The 20701-nt window shown below is 40.2% G+C and overlaps 1 protein-coding gene across 10 annotated transcripts in view; it reads left to right on the plus strand.

The window, feature by feature from the left end:
* Window positions 1-20701, plus strand: part of PEX5L (peroxisomal biogenesis factor 5 like) — a 250898-nt gene that overhangs the window by 210911 nt on the left and 19286 nt on the right. For all 10 annotated transcript variants that reach the window (XM_060298388.1, XM_060298385.1, XM_060298387.1 and 7 more), the window contains 2 exons: window positions 15632-15748; window positions 17978-18121. In XM_060298388.1, coding sequence (XP_060154371.1) covers window positions 15632-15748; window positions 17978-18121 — 261 coding nt within the window. The remainder of the gene's footprint in view (window positions 1-15631; window positions 15749-17977; window positions 18122-20701) is intronic.

Genomic DNA, 20701 nt, shown 5'->3' on the forward strand with positions numbered 1-20701 from the left:
TTTTGGGGTTTTTTGTGGTATGCGTGCCTCTCACTGCTGTGGCCTCTCCTGTTGCGGAGCACAGGCTCCAGACACTCAGGCTCAGCGGCCATGGCTCACGCACCCAGCCGCTCCACGACATGTGGGATCTTCCTGGACCGGGACACGAACCCGTGTCCCCTGCATTGGCAGGCAGACTTTCAACCACTGTGCCACCAGGGAAGCCCTTGTTTCGTTTTTTTATGTTAAGCTGTATGAGCTGTTTGTATATTGTGAAAATTAAGCCTTTGTCACTTACATTGTTTGCAAATATTTTCTTCCTGTCTGTAGGTTGTCTTTTCATTTTGTTTATGGTTTCCTTTGCTGTGGAAAAGCTTATAAGTTTTATTAGGTCCCATTTGTTTATTTTTGGTTTCAGTTCCATTACTGTAGGAGACAGATCCAGAAAAATATTGCTGTGATTCATGTCAGAGTGTTCTGCCTATGTTTTCCTCTAGGAGTTTTATGGTATCTGGTGTTACATTTAGATCTTAATCCATTATGACTTTATTTTTGTATGATGTTAGCGAATGTCCTAATTTCATTCTTTTACATGTAGTTGTCCAGTTTTCCCAGCACCACTTATTGAAGAGACTAGCTTTTATCCACTGTATATTCTTGCCTCTTTTGTCACATATTAATTGACCATAAGTGTGTGGGTTTATTTCTGGGCTCTCTATCCTGTTCCATTGATCTATGTGTCAGTTTTTGTGCCAGTACCATACAGTTTTATTTACTGTAGCTTTGTAGTATAGTCTGAAGTCAGGGAGTGTGATTTTTCCACCTCCATTCTTCTTTCTCAAGATTGCTTTGGCTATTCAGGGTCTTTTGTGTTTCCATACAAATTTTAAAATTATTTGTTTCAGTTCTTTGAAAAATGCCATTGGTAATTTGATAGGGATGGCATTGAATCTGTAGATCTCCTTCAGTAGTATTGTCATTTTAACAATACTGATTATTCCAATCCAAGAACACAGTATATCTTTCCACGTGTGTGTCATCTTCAATTTCTTTCATCAACATCTTATAGAGTATAGGTCCTTTGTCTCCTTACGTAGGTTTATTCCTAGATATTTTATTCTTTTTGATGCAATGCTAAATGGGATTGTTTCCCTAATTTCTCTTTCTGATAGTTTATTGTTAGTGTACAGAAAGGCAACAGATTTCTGTGCATTAATTTTGTACCTACAACTTTACTGAATTCATTGATGAGCTCTAGTAGTTTTCTAGTGGTGTCTTTAGGATTTTCTATGTATAGTATCATGTCATCTGCAAACAGTGACAGATTTGCTTCTTCCTTTCCAGTTTGGATTCCTTTTATTTCTTTTTCTTCTCTGATTGTTGTGACTAGGACTTACAAAACTTCGTTGAATAAAAGTGGTGACAGTGGGCATCCTCGTCTTGTTCCTGATCTTAGAGGAAATGCTTTCAGCTTTTCACCATTGAGTATGATGTTAGCTGTGGGTTTGCCATATATGGTCTCTATTTTGTTGAAGTATGTTCCCTCTATGCCTACCTTCTGGGGAGTTTTTATCATGAATGGATGTTGAATTTTATCAAAAGCTTTTTCTGCATCTATTGAGATGATCATATGGCTTTTATTCTTCAGTTTGTTAGTATATATCACATTGATCAATTTGCAGATATTGAAAAGTCCTCGCACCCTTGGGATAAATCCCACTTGATCATGGTGTATGATGCTTTTAATGTATTGTTGGAGTCAGTTTGCTAGTATTCTGTTAAGATTTTTGCATCTATATTCTTCAGTGATATTGGTCTGTAATTTCCTTTTTGTGTGATATTTTTGTCTGGTTTTGATATCAGGGTGATGGTGGCCTCATAGAATGAGTTTAGAAGTATTCCTTTTTCTGCAATTTTTTGGAATGGTTTCAGAAAGATAGGTGTTAACTTGTCTCTAAATGTTTGGTAGAATTTATCTGTGAAGCCATCTGGTCCTGGACTTTTGTTTGTTGGGAGTTTTTTAATTACTGATTCAATTTCAGTACTTGTAATTGGTCTGTTCATATTTTCTATTTCTTCCTGGTTCAGTCTTGGGAGATTGTACCTTTCTAGAAATTTATTCGTTTCTTCTAGGTTATCCATTTTATTGGCCTATAGTTGCTCATACTAGTCTCTTATGATGCTTTGTATTTCTGTAGTATCAGTTGTAACTTCTTCTTTTTTATTTCTGATTTTATTGATTTGAGCTCTGTTTTTTTTTTCTTGATGAATCTGGCTAAAGGTTTTCAATTTTGTTTTTCTTTTCAAAGAACTAGCTTTTAGTTTCATTGATCTTTTCTATTGTTAGTCTCTATTTCTTCTCTGATCTTTATGATTTCTTTCCTTCTACTAACTTTGGGTTTTATTTGTTCTTCTTTCTCTAGTTCCTTTAGGTGTAAGGTTAGATTGTTTATTTGAATTTTTGCTTGTTTCCTGAGGTAAGCTTGTATTGCTATAAACTTCCCTCTTAGAACTGCTTCTGCTGCGTCCCATGGGTATTGGATCATCCTGTTTTTGTTTTCACTTGTCTCTAGTATTTTTTGATTTCCTCTTTGATTTCTTCAGTGATACATTGGTTGTTTAGTAGCATATTGTTTAGCCTCCACGTGTTTGTGTTTTTGCAGTTTTTTCTTGTAGTTGATTTCTAGTCTCATAGCATTGTGGTCATAAAAGATGCTTGATATGATTTCAGTTTTCTAAAATTTACTGAGGCTTGTTTTGTAGCCTAGCATGTGATCTATCCTGGAGAATGTTCCATGTGCACTTGAAAAGAATGTGTATTTTGCTATTTTCAAATGGAATGGTGTGTGTGTGTGTATATATATATATATATATATGTGTGTGTGTGTGTGTGTATATATATATATATATGTGTGTGTGTGTGTGTATATATATATATATATATACCATTTAAGTCCAGTTGGTCTGATGTGTCATATAAGGCCTGTGTTTCCCTATTGATTTTCTGTCTGGATGATCTGTCCATTGATGTAAGTGGGGTGTTAAACTCTCCCAATATTATTGTTTTACTGTCGATTTCTCCTTTTATATCTGTTAACGTTTGCCTTACATATTGAGGTGCTCCTATGTTGGGTGCATATATATTTACAGTTGTTATATCTTCTTAGATTGATCCCTTTATCATTATGTAATGTCCCTCTTTGTCTCTTGTAACAGTCTTTATTTTAAAGTCTATTTTGTCTAGTATAAGTATTGCTACTCTGCATTTCTTTTGATATCCATTTGTGTGGAATACCTTTTTCCATGCCCTCACTTTCAGTCTGTAAGTGTCTCCAGATCTCATATGAGCCTCCTATAAGCAGCATATATATACATCTTGTTTTTGTATCTATTCAGCCACTCTGACTTTTGATTGGAGCATTAGTCAGTTTACTTTTAAGGTAATTATCAATATGTATGTTCTTACTGCCATTTTTTAAATTGTTTTGGATTTGTTTCCACAGGTCTTTTTCCCCCCTTTTCTTCTTTTGTTCTCTTTGATATGAAGACTATCAGTTATGTTTGGATTCCTTTTTCTTTTTTGTGTGTATATATATTATATTATAGATTTTTGGTTTGCAGTTACCATGAGGTTTTCATATAACAGTCTGTATATATACATGATTGTGTTAAGTTGCTGATCTCTCAATTTCAAATGCATTTTTAAAACCCTGCATACTGTTTTTTTTTAATTTTATTTATTTATTTATTTTTGGCTGTGTTGGGTCTTTGTTGCAGTGTGTGAGCTTTCTCTAGTTGCGGCGAGTGGGACTACTCTTTGTTGCGGTGCGCAGGCTTCTCATTGTGGTGGCTTCTCTTGTTGTGGAGCAGGGGCTCTAGGTGTGTGGGCTTCAGTAGTTGTGGCACGCGCTCAGTAGTTGCAGCTCAAGGGCTCTAGAGCGCAGGCTCAGTAGTTGTGGCACACGGGCTTAGTTGCTCCGCAGCATGTGGGATCTTCCCTGACCAGGGCTCGAGCCCACATCACCTGCATTGGCAGGCAGATTCTTTAACCACTGTGCCACCAGGGAAGTCCCCTGCATACTGTTTTTGATATCATATTTTGCATCTAATTGTTTTGTGTATCCCTTAACTGCTTATTGTGGATACAGATGATTTTACGAATTTTGTCTTTTAACCTCCTTACTAGCTTTGTGTGAGGGTGATTTTCCTACCTTTACTTATTTTACCAGTGAATTTTTCACTTTGTAATTTTCTTGTTTCTAGTTGTGGTCTCCTTCTCGCTTAGAGAAATTCCTTTTAACATTTGTTGTAAAGCTGGTTTGGTGGTGATGAATTCTTTTAGCTTTTGCTTGTCTGTAAAGCTTTTGATTTCTCCGTCAAATCTGAATGAGAGCCTTGCTGGGTAGAGTATTCTTGGTTGTAGGTTTTCCCCTTTCATCGCTTTAAATATATCATGCCACTCCCTTCTGGCCTGCAGAGGTTCTGCTGAAAAATCAGCTGATAGCCGTATGGGACTTCCGTTGTATGTTATTTGTTGCTTTTCCCTTGCTGCTTTTAATATTCTCTCTTTATCTTTAATTTTTGTAGTTTTGATTACAGTGTGTCTTGGTGTGTTCCTCTTTGAGTTAATCCTCTATGGGACTCTCTGAACTTCCTGGACTTGGATGACTGTTTCCTTTCCCAAGTTAGGGAAGTTTTCAGCTATTATATCTTCAAATATTTTCTCAGGCCCTTTTTCTTTCTCCTTTCCTTCTGGGACCCCTATAATGTGAATATTAGTGTGCTTGATGTTGTACTAGAGGTCTCTTAAACTGTCCTCATTTCTTTTCATTCTTTTTTCTGTTCAGCAGCAGTGATCTCCACTACTCTGTCTTCCAGCTCACTGATCTGTTCTTCTGTATCATTTAGTCTACTATTGATTCCTTCTAGTGTATTTTTCATTTCAGTTATTGTATTCTTCATCTCTGTTTGTTTATTCTTTATATTTTCTAACTCTTTGTTAAAAACTTCTAGCTTCTCACTCTCTGCAGCCATTCTCTTCCAGAATTCTTTATCTTTACAATCATTACTCTGAACTCTTTCTCAGGTGGATCGCCTATCTCCATTTCACTTAGTTCTCCTTCTGGGGTTTTATCTTGTTCCTTTGTCTGGAACGTATTCCTCTACCCCCTCATTTTGTCTAAGTTGCTATTTGTATTTTTATGTATGTGGTAGGTTAATTCTATTTCTCGACCTTGGAGAAATGACCTTCTGTGGGAGACGTTCTATGCATCCCAGCAGTGCACTCCCCTCTTGTCACCCAAGCTCTATGCTCTAGGCTGGTCTAGAGGCTTGTGCAGGCTTCTTGGTGGGAAGGGCCAGTGCCTGACCACTGGTGGGTGCAGCTAGGTTTTGGCCCTCTGGTGGGCAAGGCTGTGTCTGGGGGTGGCTATGGGCTCAGGAAGTCTTTAGGCAGCCTGTCTGCTGATGCGCAGGGCTGTGTTCCCACCCAGTTAGTTGTTTGTCCTGAGGCACCACAGCACTGGTGCCTGTAGGCTGTTGGGTGGGGCCAGGTCTTGGTGCTAAGGAGCCAAGATGGCAGTTGCCAGCAGCAGTGTTCATGCATTTGAACGTTCCCCAATATGCCACTAGTGTTTATGTCTCCATAGTGAGCCACAGTCATCCCCCACCTCTCTCCAGGAGACCCTCCAAGACCAGCAGGTAGGTCTGACCCAGGCTCCTATCAAATTACTGAGCTTGCCCTGGGTCCTGGTGCACATGAGATTTGGTGTGTGCCCTTCAAAAGTAAAGTCTCTATTTCCTCCAGTCCTAAGGGACTCCTGCAATTAAGCCCCGCTGGCCTTCAAAGCCTAATGCTCTGGGGGCTTGTCTTCCTGGTGCCGGACCCTCAGGCTGGGGAGCCTGACATGGGCCTCAAACTCTCACTCCTGTGGAAGAATCTCTGCAACATAATTTTTCTCCAGTTTGTGGGTTGCCCACCCAGGAGGTATGGGATTTGACTACATTGAGTGTCCCCCCCCTCCTACTTGTCTTATTGTGGTTCCTTCTTTATGTCTTTAGTTGTAGAAGATCTTTTCTAGTAAGTTCCAGTTTTTTCCATCAATGGTTGTTCTGCAGATAGTTGTGATTTTGGTGTGCTTGTGAGAGGAGGTGAGCTCGGGGTCTTTCTACTCTGCCATCTTGGCCGTTCTCCTGAAATCCAAGTTTTGATGTGAAATTTCACATCTAGGATGAGGGGGAGAAAACATGACTCTTGGCTAGACCTGGCCTATAGGCCACCAATTTGCAGCCTTTGTTTTAACCTGAAGTCACTCCAGCTCATTTGACCACAGAACTCTTTGTCCCTAAAACACTTTTTGAGGAAATGCTACCACACGTCATTAGCCTGCCCAATCCTTCAAGGAAGCCCCATCATAAGGTCCCTTCCTACACCTAGTCCTCCTTCCCTGCTCCAGTCCTCTGACCTAAAGTATGCTCCAGTTACTCTGGATGTGTGATAAATTACTCCAGCACTTGTGACTTAAAACAATGATATTTATTTTGCTCAAAAATCTGCAATTTGGGTAGGGCTCAGAGAGGATGGCTCATCTTGGTTCCACTATGTGGCTTGAAGGCTGGTAGCAATGGTGAGGGGTTGGAATCATCTACAGGCGCCCCCAGTCACGTATCAGAAGGCTTACGCTGGTAGTCACCCAAAACCTTAGTGTGGTAGATGGCTAAAACACCTACAGGTGGCCTTTCTTTGAGGCCTGGGCTTCCTTCCAACATGACAGCTAGATTCCAAGGGTGAGTGGCTAGAGAGTAAAAGGGAGGCAGGCAGAAATTGTACCACCTTTTAGGATGTAGCCTTAAAAGTCACAACAGTTCACTTCCATTGCATTCTGTTTGTCAGGGCAAGTGTTCAAAGACAGGGCCACAGATTCCACCATTTAATGGAGTGTGGCAAAGTTCTGAAGAGGCTGGGGGACCAGAAACACCACTGTAGCCACTTTTGGAAGATGCAATCTGCCCTAAAAGGAAAGAATAAATATCTTGAATTCCAGATCTTTTATTTACCAATAATAGGGTGATTTTGAGCAAGTAAGTTTATTTCTTTTTGCAATATTTATTCACCTTCTCTTGAATTGCAGTTACCTCTATTTTTATTTTATCATTGGACAGTGAGCTTCTTGAGAGTAGCATCAACATCTAGATGTTTTGTTTTGTTTAATATTGCTATGATGCAAGCACAAACATATAGTTTGGGTTTAGCAAATATTTCTAATGCCTTACTTTATAAAGCTGGTAGGGAGTTTCCTAGTGACTTTCCCCACTTGGAGACATGGCTAAAGGAGAAGAAACCCCTTTGGAACAGAGTCACATTGCTTGTAGTTCACTGTTATTCTGTGCCTGTCTCAGCCTAACCAGTGTTGTGGTTGGGCTGGCCCTTGTGTTTCTTACTATGATTGCAAATGCCCTCAGCAATAACTATCAGGAAACTTTTAAAGAAAAATAAACGTTTATTACTTACAGGTCCTAGAAATTACATGGCACAACTGGGACCACACAGCAAAGTCACAGGTAGAGAGAAAGAACGCAAGCATGGGTCTAGGGCTGTCCTTTTATTGGGTTTGAGAGTGGGGGCCTAGGGTTTCAAGGGCCCACTCTTTATTGGTGAATTTAAAGCATAAGAGTGGGAATTTAAAGCTCTGGAAGAGAAAAAAAAACAATCTTCCCAAATGGTCAGTTGTCAAAGAACTCTAAAACAAAGGAGTCTGGGATGTAAGGTGCGGGGGGGTGGGGGGGCACAGCTTGGCCCTTTATCTAGTCTTGTAGCTAGCAATGTGTTTATTCGAGATAGCCAACTTTGAAGAGGATGCCTTCTTTGAAGCGGGTGCCTCTTTGAAGTGGATACCTCGGCAATCAAAGCTGAAGTCGGGCGCTTGCTTTACAGGAAGAAAAGCTAACAGGGCTCACACTATAACTATCCACCTGCCGCTTCCCTCCTCACATGACTTGTTGCATGGAACATGAGACAAGGCTCAAACCCAAGGGCCCTCCCCATGTCCCCAAGCCTGTGGTAAAGCAGCCCTGTAGTCTCCTGCCCTTAGCAGCCCAGAGAGCAGCCAGGAGACCTACAGAAAATAAGTAGCCTCTGAGAAACTGGCCTCACAAAATCTTACTCTCAAAGCAGCAGCAAACAACAGGCTTAGTCTCCAAACCTCATTTCAGGGCACTTTTAGGGCAGCTCTTCGTTATGAATGCAAATACCACCGGAGCTACAAACAGGATCATGTAAAATTCTGGCTCTGCAAAGGCGTTCATTTGCTAATGAATACCCTAAAAGCCCTTTCAAAAATGACTCCTGCCAATATGGACAACAGGCTTTGTTCATTGTTCTTTAATACTCCATTCCTCCTTGCCACTTGCTAGGTGAAGAAGAATAGAAAGCAAAGAACAAGAAACTCTCTTAGATTCTCTGTTAGAAACGGCTCTTGGTTAGTCTGCTCAAGCTTTGTATTGCATACCTCCAGCCTCCTGTGCCCGTTCCTCTCCTTCCCATCACTTCAACTTTTCCTCCCCACATTTCTGCAGCTAACAAGCTGGCATGTTGTTTGGTGAGAGCCTCAGGCTGTTTGCCCAGGTGCCTGCTAACACTGGCAGTGATGACCAACTCCATTATACAGGGAAGCGTATCTAACCCAGAGGCAACTGGAAAATCTCTGTTGAGCGCTAGTACCAATATTTTTGTTTTTCAACACTTCTGAACCACACAGTTTACAGTTTGTGGGACTGCATCCTCTCTCTATCCTGGGAAATATTTTTTTTAATTTACAAATATAAAATAACATTCATTGCCAATTCCTTAGCTCTTATGTTACAAATTCTAAGCACTTTACATACATTGCCTCACCTAATCCACACAACTGCTCTAAGAGACTTTTTACATTTTACAGACCAGGAAACTGAGTTAGAGAAGTGAAGTAAATTGCCAAAAGTCACGTGACAAGGAGCACAGCCAGGACTGCAGCCTGTTCTACCTGATGCCAAAGCCTGTCTGTTTCCTCCCCTATACTGTTTAGCTTGAGAAAGGTACCTGCATGACAGATCCATTTCTTATCTCGTAGAGATTTTATTAATTTTGAGCCTTCCTGTTTGATTCAATAAATCAGTTCATTAATAACACTGCAAACAAAGACGCTCAGGCTTGTAAGAGACCATAGAATTCGTTAGGTCAGACTGACCTGTGAGTCGTCTGTAGAGCACTCCTCACACGGGTCATTGTGTCTCTGAAGATTTCTAATGCTGGGGAGCCCATCCCTCTGAGGAAGAAGAAGCCCATTCTATTTTCAGGCAGCTTCATGTTGTGTTTGATAAAAATCTGTCCCAGGCTTCCCTGGTGGCGCAGTGGTTAAGAATCCGCCTGCCAATGCAGGGGACATGGGTTCAAGCCCTGGTCCGGGAAGATTCCACATGCTGCAGAGCAACTAAGCCTGTGCACCACAACTACTGAGCCTGTGCTCTAGATCCCACGAGCCACAACTACTGAGCCCACGTGCTACAACTACTGAAGCCCACGCGCCTAGAGCCCTGCTCCACAGCAAGAGAAGCCACCACAATGAGAAGCCTGCGCACCGCAACGAAGAGTAGCCCCCTCTCGCTGCAACTGGAGAAAGCCTGCATGCAGCAATGAAGACCTAACACAGCCAAAAATAAATACATAAAATAATAAATTTATTTAAAAAAAATCTGTTCCCCAGAACTGCCACCTATTCATCCTAATTCTGCTGTCTGCAAAAACAAGGCTAAACTGCTTGCTCTGCGCTCAGCACCCCTCTGAGCCTTGCTTTACCAGGTGAATTGCTTCATAAACAGGCTTATTCCTGCCCAGCCACTCTTGCCTGAAGAGACTCCAGTTTGTCAATGACCCTCACTACATGGGACACCCAGGACTTACACCCAGAACTCAAACTAATTCTGACCAATCAAAATTCTATCCTATCCCTTGGACCTAGAGATTATCATACTAAGTGAAGTAAACCAGACAAAGACAAATATCATATGATATCACTTATATGCAGAATCTTTAAAAAAAAATGATACAAATGAAGTTGGCTAAAACAGAAACAGACCCACAGAGATAGAAAATAAACTTATGGTTACCAAAGCGGAAAGAGGGAGGGAGGGATAAATTAGGAATTTGGGATTAACATATACACACTACCATATATAAAATAGATAAGTAACAAAGACCTACTATATAGCACAGGGAACTATACTCAATATTTTGTAATAACCTATAAGGGAAAAGAATCTGAAAAAAATAGCTATATATGTATGTCTAACTGAATCACTTTGCTGTACACCAGAAGCTAACACAACACTGTAAATCAACCGTACTTCAATTTTTTTTTTAATTAAGTTTGAAAAACATCTTTGATTGCAGCCTCAGGTGGAATATGTTCTTTGGCAGCCACATGGAATCCTCAACTAACACTGAGCTGTCAGTCAACAAGTGATGTGAGTGGGGACATTTCAGCCACTCTTCACCAGCCTGGGCTACTAGATCCAGGGAAATGAGGTCCCTAACTCATCTGCACATAATTTCACTTCAACGAAAATTGTTTATTGTGGCAAGTACTTTATCCAAACTTGCATAGTGATTTTCATTCCTCACTTTGCAAGGGATACTTTCTTTTCTTTTGCATATGCAGAATGGGTTGGTTGGTTGTTTGGTGGGTTTTTTCTTTTTTTTTACGTTTTGATCCAGTGACAGTTAATCAATGGATATCTAAAGCGGCAAAAGGAAAGTCAGACTCCTCACAAGCAGAATTGACATTTAATCTCACATAGATCAGTTCCTTCACAACACAACCCCAGGTTGTTTCTAAGCAACTTATGTTTGACCCACAAAATTGAAAGGAACTCTATTTAAACTCAAGATAACCAAAATAGACTGGTGAATGGGAGCTGATAATATGCTGCTATCCCTTAAAATTCCCTGGTTCTAAATTAAATTGCTTATTTTCTTATTCTTTATATTTTAATTAATATTTAATTTTGTCATGGTTCTTATAGAAATTTTTATATACTAGTTTTACAATCAAAAAGTGAAAGGAGGGCTTCCCTGATGGCGCAGTGGTTGGGAGTCCGCCTGCCGATGCAGAGGACGCGGGTTCCTGCCCCAGTCCAGGAGGATCCCACATGCCACGGAGCAGCTGGGCCCGTGAGCCATGGCCGCGGAGCCTGCGCGTCCGGAGCCTGTGCTCTGCGGCGGGAGAGGCCACAGCAGTGAGAAGCCCACGTACCACAAAAAAAAAAAAGTGAAAGGAAAATGTCAAACATATTTTTAGAGAAATGTTTTAAAGTATATAATTTTTGGAGATCAGTGAACGGGCTAGAAGCCCCTTTCCAAAAAAAAAAAGTGATCCTGGACTATGATCTCCCTTCCCCCTTATTCTGATCTTCTGAGTTAATCTGCACAAAGAAGCCTGAGCTATTATTGAATGAGCTCAGTCTTCTCACTTTACAAATGATAAAAAATAATCTACAGATGGGTTTAAATGACTTGCTCAAGTTCACAGGGTTAATGGCAGCTGCTAGCACATACCTCTTTTCTTCCAAACCACTGGTCGAGAATATGGGTATTGGAATTCAGAGAGGTAAGAGATTGCTGTAGTGTAGGGTCTTTGGAGAAAACATCATGGAGGAATTGAAACTGAAAAGATGTAAGCTTATTTTAAGCAAATCTTACTTTTTCACTAAAATAATACATGCTAGCAATAGAAGATTTGGGAAATGCTGAAAAGTACAAGGGAAGGTGATGGGGCAAATTCCTCATAATCCCAACTCATGAACTCAGTACCGTGGGTGCATTTCTCTATAGTCTTTTTTTCCTCACACATTACTTGTTTTCTATCATTGTGATCATATTACATATCAAGGAACATTATAAATCAAGGCCTATTCCATGTTGTAATAAACTCTTCATAAATACCATTTTAATTGCCACATAACAGTCCATTTTTGCAATAATCTTCTTAACCTTGCTCTTATTTTTGAATAATTAGGCAGAAAGGAAAAATTTAACTGAAGAGGGGAAAGGTATCTAGAAGAGGGTATGTACTGATATATACAGAAAATTAAAACACCAAAATACTCACAGATGTGTATTTGAGCTTTGAGGTTATGGGTGATTTTTGTTTCATTCTTTATATTTTTCTCAATGGTACAAAAGCACTAGTAAGCACACCTACTTTTACTGAGCATTTACCATGTGCTTTATGCCACAGACACACTTTCTCTTTTAGTCCTAATAATGACTAACCAAGACCACTAGTCTATCTTCATTTCAAGGATAAGGAGAATGCGACCTGGAGATATTAAGGGACTTGCAGAAGGCCAATGATGGAGCCAGAATTTGTTCCCAGGGTCATTTGAGGAGAAAGTGTCTGTTCTTAACCACTATACTGCACAGCCCAAGTTTTTAATGAATATCTACCATTGTTATAATCAGAAAGCTATTTTAAAAATGCAAATGGATTGCAAATAATAGCTCGTTTCTGGTGTAAGCAGATAATTTATTACCTAGAGAGTGTAAAAAACAATCCACCAGCGTCCCAGGACAGCTAAGAAAATCATCAATATGTAAAATCTCCCCCTTCATGTCTAAAACGTTTAAAATTCAAATATGTTTCAGGTTTCTCTGAAATTGATTAGGAATAGAAAAGAAGCAGTGTTAATTGCACTTAAGTGAATGAAGTCTGGATTCTGAGACCAGATGAAAATTGATTGTGCTAAAAGTAGTCTTCTGTAATTAAATGAAACTGTGCCATGCACTTTAATTAGTCAGCAGAACTTATTCTAAGTGGTAACAGTCAGTCCTGGTGTATCTCATGAAATTAGGGCCTGACAGCTCCACCTCAACTGAGGTTCTCTTTCCACAGCAGTCTTATTTATTCATCTACTGCTCTAATTTGAAACTGCAGGAAAGGTGACTTTTGTAATAGAGATGTACACATTACAAAATGTTCCTCATTCTTTCATTCAAAAGACTTGTAATTGCTTTAGATTACAAGGAATCTCACTAAGGGAACTTAACTACCTTAGAAAGTACTTGAAGTCTTTGGCATTTCACATCACCCATCAGGGGGCTTCAGAAAGTCAGTAAACATTATAAAATTCACTTGATAGATTTCTCTTTGTTTCTAGGCAGACAAGCTCAACCTGCATTCTTGAAAAGCTATTCAAGAAATTGTCTCCTCAGTATCTAAATGTGCAGGTTTCCTGGTGTTTTAAAAAGGAAAGATAATTTTTCTTTTTATTATTTTTTAACCTTTCTTTAATTATAAAAAATATATACTTATAGAAAATTCAGGAAGTACAGAAGAGCAAAAAAAGTGAGAAAAACATCACCCGTCATCCCTTCATTCAAAGACAGATTACTCCTAACATGGTAGGATATCTCCTAGTGTTTTATCTAGCTGTTGTATATCTGAGATCATTCTGTTGGCACAATTTGGTGTTCTACTAGAAAGACTCTTTGAAAAAGAAATTTTGAATATTATTCCTAACCTTAACCTGGGTAAGTGGTATCCATTCCATGGGCTTCTAGCATATCAGACACAGATTATCCAGATGCCTGCTGTCCTGAGCCTTTGTTGAGGGAAGGCCTCTACTGAAGGGACAGGACCTGTATCTGGGGTAGGAATGAGTATTCTGGACATAATAAAGAAGGAGAACAAAAAGTACTATTTATTAGTTAGTAGCCTGGGATTAATCACATTGGGCTGGCCCTTTTTCCCTGCATGTGTGTATTCAGAAGAAATAAGCTTATAATTATCATTCGGAGCAACTTTGAGGAAGAGGTGCCACCACAGAACAGCCACCACCCAGGCATGAGGGTGGAGTAGAGGGTGAGACTGGGAGGATTAAAAGATAAAGAACAACCTTTGATTGGATGTCAACAAGTCACAGAATTTAGAATCACAGAAATTGAGATTTGCAGAGAAATTGGATCTCAGACTCAGGTGTTCAAGGAATACCCATCTCTTTGTTTTCTTTAAGGAAAATAAAGTGGTTTCCAAGCATCTCTTTTACCAAACCAGGTAACAGTCTTAGGCACCAAATATGGAAGGCTTACGTGGTACCAGAAAACAAGGACAGAGCCTCCATCCTCTTGTCTGTCCTGCTGACTGCTAACAGCCAACCAAGCCCCAAGTGGTTCCTCAAAATCCATTTTCTCTCTACTTCTCTGCCATATGAGGATCAGAGTTCCTAGCACACCCTCTGCCATCCTCTGGGAGGTCGGGCCAATTTGCCAAGGAAATACCTAAAACCTAAGCATCATCTCCCACTCCTCTCAGAACCCACCACCCTCCTTCTCTTTTCCTGCCCCTGCAAATTCCCCCTCCTCTCTTAAGTTCTTTATGATACTTGCCTCTTTTTCCTCCCCCGCCCCCAGGACACCTCAAGTACTCTCTTCAGGCTTTTCCTCCCCCGCCCCCAGGACACCTCAAGTACTCTCTTCAGGCTTAGTAAAGTAGAAGCCAACCAGGGACAGATCTTGAAGAAAAATTCTGCCTCAGTCCAGGAACACATACTTCCCCTGAAGTAAAGGAGAGCTAATGGCCTGGTGTCCCTTTTGGAAGAGTTGAAAGTTATAAAGAGGAAAACACAAAGCAGTATTTTTCAAAAAATCATCCTGCCATAGAAAAGACCTTGAAGGGCTTCACTGGTGGCGCAGTGGTTGGGAATCCACCTGCCAATGCAGGGGACGTGGGTTCAAGCCCTGGTCCGGGAAGATCCCACGTGCTGCGGAGCAACTAAGCCTGTGAGCCACAACTGCTGAGCCCACGTGCCACAACTACTGAAGCCCGTGTGCCTAGAGCCCATGTTCCTCAACAAGAGAAGCCCGCACACCACAACGAAGAGTAGCCCACGCTCGGTGCAACTAGAGAAAGTCAGCTCGCAGCAACCAAGACCCAAAATAGCCCAAAATAAATACATATGTACATACATACACACCTTGAAGAGGTCTCAGTCGAGTTCACGCCCAAAGCTGTTCTCCTTCATTCTTTAGCACCAGGAAGCCACGTTTGCCATAAGGTGATGAGCATGAGCTTAGAATCCAGACTGTGGTTCAGATCCTGTGCAATCCCAGCTTTATGACCATAACCCTCTAGACTCAGTTTTCTCCTAGCACAGTGCTTGGCACAAAGTAGGAACAACCAATGTTGCTTTCCCTTGTCCATGGCCAGCTGCCCCCCCAAGTCACTGCCCAGCCAGTCCCAAAGCAGTTGCTCTAGTTCCTCATAGCCTAGGAGCAACTCTAGGAGAGACTGCCCTTCCTAAAATGTGTGCCTGGTACCCACACTTGAAACTGTTCAAGGAATGGATTTATAGCTGAATTTGGTTTATGTGATCCTGGTTCCTCAGATGGTAACTATTTTCCTCCTGGAGAAAGTCAGAACTAATCTAGTTTGACACTTTGAGCACTGAGTGCCCTCCAGAAGCTCTTCAACCATGAGTATCATTGGATGTGGCTAGTTTGAACACTTTATTCCTCCTCAGAACTCATTTTTATCTATGAGGAAAACTGTCTCTCTGGAAATAAACCAAATTATATAGCATGTTCTTAAATCTCTCTCTCTTCATTTTTCCTGTCTCCTAGTCAGATACAGAGTTTTGGGATAAGATGCAAGCAGAATGGGAAGAAATGGCCCGGAGGAACTGGATATCGGAGAACCAAGAAGCCCAGAACCAGGTTACAATCTCAGCTAGCGAGAAGGTGATCATTTTTCTTCTTACATATGCTGACCAGTTTTCTCAACCTCTGTGGATCATATTTTTATAAATTAGTTGATAACTATTTTGTGAAAAAAATTCCAAGAATTAAACACAATTTCACGTCAATCTGACCTATAAGAAATTCTGGCACGTGAAAACAGTGTAATCTTCCAATGCGTGAAGGCAGCAAAGCTGGAATGGAATACCCTTATTTTTTTTTTATCAATGTTAAGACAGTTTGGCAGCCAACCAGAGCTTGGCCAGTTACTGAACTAACATTGAGGGCGGGTTAGAACAAGAACTGGGCTAATCCCACAATGCCTGAGCCACGTCAGTAAGCTGACAGAAGTGATATCATTGGGCAGGGGGGTAAAAAGGGGGGCTTAGGGCTGTATTTCACAGGTGGTCTTTATGCAGCTAGCAAAGATCTCAGTGGAAAAGATACACTTCACACAACCAGGTCAGGTCCCAAGGGGATTCCTCAGAGCTATTCCCCTGAGAAGAGCCCCAGCAAATATGTGAGTACAGTCAGCAGCCAGTCCAATTACCCATGAAGTCCCAGTTGCTCTAGGGTTTATGCTTTTAAAAGCACTTGGGAAAAAGAAAACACTTGAGAAATAAGTTTAAATGACTTGAAAGAAAGAGATGGAAAGATTGAATTTTCTTTCACAGGGGAAACATAAATATATAAATGTTTATGTTTTTTGGTGGTAGAGGAATTCTCAGTCATACTCAGTTCTGGATACCTTCCATGTTATTTAGTTCAACCCAACAAATTTTACTGTTTGCTCTAGATACTGGGGACTGTGATGAATAGTCTCTGATCTTATGGGATTAGCATTCTATGTAGTCATTGAAATGTCCTTCTTCTTCCTCCAGTATTCTCTGTCCCACAGTAGGTGAGGCAAAAATCTCATAAAATCAGATCAACCATCTCATTAAAACTAATTAGGTTAATTTTCCACAAAGAAATCGAGAGTGAGAAGAGAGAATGTTGATGCAGAACATCAGTCTCTGGGCTGTAATCCATGCACCAGAGCTCCCCACTCCCAGGGCCCCATATCCCTAACACCACTACATAAGCTGGTCATACCCTATGGATTTTGACAAAGAGTTTTGTCTTTCTAAGCACCTATGGAGAGTGAGGGTCTCCATTTGATGTATTTAAAAACCTTAGTAGCATCATCAGCAGACCTAGCTTATTTGTATCTATCAAGTTGGAAGGATTTTATGACAATCTCTGCTACTAAGGTTGCAACAAATAATATCTCTGATACTTCTGATGAGAGTCTGTCAGGACATACTTTCTCAAAAACAATTCAGCTACATATATCAAGGGTCTCAAAATAGTTCATAGCCTTTAGCATAATAAATCCTTCTAGAAGTCTATCCTAAGGTAATAATTACATGCAGACAAAGATTTGAGCATGAGGCTTTCACTGTAGCTTTATTTATGATAACAACAACAAAAAAAAATTGGCAGTAACCTGAATGTCCATCGAGAGGATTGATTAATTTTTAGCATAATATAAATAATTTTAATAACTAAAATTAAGTGGGGCTTAAGCTACAAACCTGCATATATAGTATGAACTTATTTAACTTATATACTCAGAAAAATATTAGAAGATTATTTGTACATTCTGTATTGTTTAAATTTTTGCAATAAAAGATCGTAACTTTAAAGCATACATTCTCAGTGGAGAGATACAGCCCCCCAGTGGGACAAAAACTGGTTTGAGGAGTAGAGGTGAAATAAATCTTAGATATTACAATGGTTTGTAGCCCTCCAAAGGGCCACTGTATATAAACAGATGTGCAGTATGTGGTATTAACATTTCAAGGAAGTGAGTGGCAGCACTTAGCAAAAATATGTCCCAAAAGTCAGTATGTTAAAAATCTTGTGGGGAAATGGCTAAAACAAAAAGAACAAAAGAAATGCCAGAAGGAAGACAAACTCCAGAATATTAGCAGTGATCATATTTAAGTCATGACATTATAGGTAACTTTTTGTTTCTTTTCATATTATTCGATAACAAAATAAGATTAACATTTACACAATGAAAATGTACCACAGTCAAAATAAGGGGAAAAAGAGCAATTTATACTTAATTGAAATTAATCAAATAACTTAAATAAAATTAATTGAATTCAAATTAAAAAAGAACTGACTGAGTATAACAATGAAGAGTGAAATCAATGGATCTGTGTTGGCCCCTCTGTGTTGTAGGGATATTACTTTCACACTGAAAACCCCTTCAAGGACTGGCCTGGAGCATTTGAAGAAGGCTTAAAAAGGCTGAAGGAAGGGGACCTGCCAGTTACCATCCTGTTCATGGAGGCAGCAATTCTTCAGGACCCTGGAGATGCAGAGGTGTCATTTCCCTTCATCCTGCCGGGCTTGGAAAGGGGCGGACAGAGGGTGACAGAGAGTTCTGCTAGGTGGCATTTTCATCAAGTAAAGTTTCCCAAAGGAGTTAACGTGGCTAAGCCTGATATGTGTTTGAAAGTTACAAATAGGTACCTATTTTCTAACCAAATCTGCAGTGTCTACAGTGCCCAAAAATAAAAGGTGGAGACAGGAAACGGAAGACCAAAACTGCCAACCTAGAGGCTCAGCAGTAGTTTTCATGGGGCAGAGTATGAAATCATACTCTGGGTCTAGAGCAACACCATATCTCACCCTTGATTTACTCACTCAGCATTTATTGAGCACCTATTGTGTCCCGAGAATTGTGCCAGGAATTGGCTTAAATTTTTTTTATAAATTTATTTATTTATTTTTATTTTTGGCTGCATTGGGTCTTCGTTGCAGTGCACTGGCTTCTCATTGCGGTGGCTTCTCTTATTGCAGAGCATGGGCTCTAGGCACCTGGGCTTCAGCAGTTGTGACTCACGGGCTTAGTTGCTCTGCGGCATGTGGGATCTTCCCAGAGCAGGGTTCAAACCCGTGTGCCCTGCATTGGCAGGCAAATTCTTAACCACTGCGCCACCAGGGAAGTCCTAAAATATTGAAGAGGTAGAAAAAATGGACCAGTTGAAAGGACAGATTTGTGATCTATCTGGAAGACAAGTAAATAAATCAATGTAGTATAATAAATGCAGTGTCAGAGTACGCACAGGAGAGCCAAGAGCAAGGGTTCTGACCCAGCCTTCCCCTCCAAGTGAATCCAAAGCTGAATTTTGAGGGAGAGAGGATTAAAAACTGCAGGGGAGTCCAGCTGTTTTTAAGAGGGAATGGTTTGTGGGTGGGCAGAGGGACAGGAAACATTGGATCTATGGTGAGAAGGGGAGGAGACAGTGGCAGGAGAGGGGGGAAGAAGAGGTAGCCAAGAGTTGAACTTCATCCTGAAAGCCATGGGGAACCACTATGGGACACGATCAGATTCACATGTTAGAAAAGCCCCTTTCTCTGAGACATGAAGGGTGAGTGGAGATGGAGACTGGGAGACACCAAAGAGGCTTCTGCAATTTTATTTTGGTCCACTAATTTTCCCAAACTGCAAAAGCCTGTAATAAGACACTGGCAGGTATCAAATCTTCTTTTTTAGTTTGTAATTTTCAGGAAACATCGTATAGGGGGATATTCCCAGAGGAATTTGCAGAAATGTATTATATATGCAGTGCTGAGAAGGCAGTACAGAACAGTGGTTAAGCCTCTGGGCTCTGCTATCCTAACCATGTGGGTTCAAATCCCTGCTCTACCACTTGTTAGCCATGAGCCACGTGATCTGGGACAAGCCATTTAAACCCTCTAAGGTTCAGTTTCCTCACATGTAAAATGGAAATCACAATTATAACTATCTCATTGGGTGTCGTGAGGATAAGTTCATGCAAATAAAATGCCCAGTTTAGTGCCTGGCACATCAATGTTTAGCCTTTATCATTATTATTGTTTGTACTTAGTTTGTATAGAAAGAACAAGTAAACTAACTATTGATACTACTTAAAGCACCTAGTATCTTGTTAGTCAAAATGTTGACAGTGAAATGAGATTGAACTGAGAGTTGGAATTCTGAACCAAAATATTGGTATTTTTAAAAGATCTAAGTATCAATGTAGAAGAGAAAGTCATTGCGTTAAGAGGAAACTACAACCCTCCCAACAAACTAGTGTCATCTTACATTTCTAAGTGCTATGTGTTTTCATATATATTATATCATTTGACGCAACAACCCTGGGAAGTTTAATAAAAAGGTATACATTATTATCCCAGGTTCATAACTGAGAAAATGAGGACACTTGGTAACTGATGGATCCTAGACCAGGACCCAGGGCTTCTCAATCGATGGAGAGCCCAACGCTAAGATAATGGACGATCTGTGAATGGTAAAAATGACACCACACCCAAAGGCTAGGAAGATGCCCCCAGAGAAAGACTGTTTCATCAGTCTTTTCTTAAGAAGCATTCTAAGATGTATGAAAGGTGAAATCAAATTAGAAGCTGCTCTGTATATGTTTGAAAGATTTAAAAGAATCACTGATATTCTGGGGGGAGAAATACTTAGTATTTTTTTTATGAGTTTATATGGTATGTGTAATAATAACCCATGAGGGAAAAAGCCGATACAATTTTTACAGGACTTTAAGATGACTCCCTATGTTTTCATAGAGTTCTGTTTTAAAATGTTCATAGCATTGCTTCTCAAAGAAGAGAGTTATGCAAATCTTTTAAAATCCCTAAGACTCTGATACACCCCCAGCAAATCTGAGGACAATGTGTGTAAAGAGAGGCTTTGTTGATGCGTATTGCGCTTGTAATGGTGTAAGAAGTACTGTTCTTATAAGTACATAAGTAGAAATCTTTTATATTAAAAATTTACATTCCAGATGCGGAAAACGTTATCTGTTTGAAGATATTCTTCACATTATTGACCATTGCAAAGGATTAGAAACAACGTAGAGGAACAGGGGAATTGGTTGAGGGAATAATGGGATATCTGTTTAACAAAAT

This window comes from Globicephala melas, chromosome 4 (genome assembly GCF_963455315.2).
Source record: "Globicephala melas chromosome 4, mGloMel1.2, whole genome shotgun sequence".
NCBI classification, from domain to species: Eukaryota; Metazoa; Chordata; class Mammalia; order Artiodactyla; family Delphinidae; genus Globicephala; species Globicephala melas.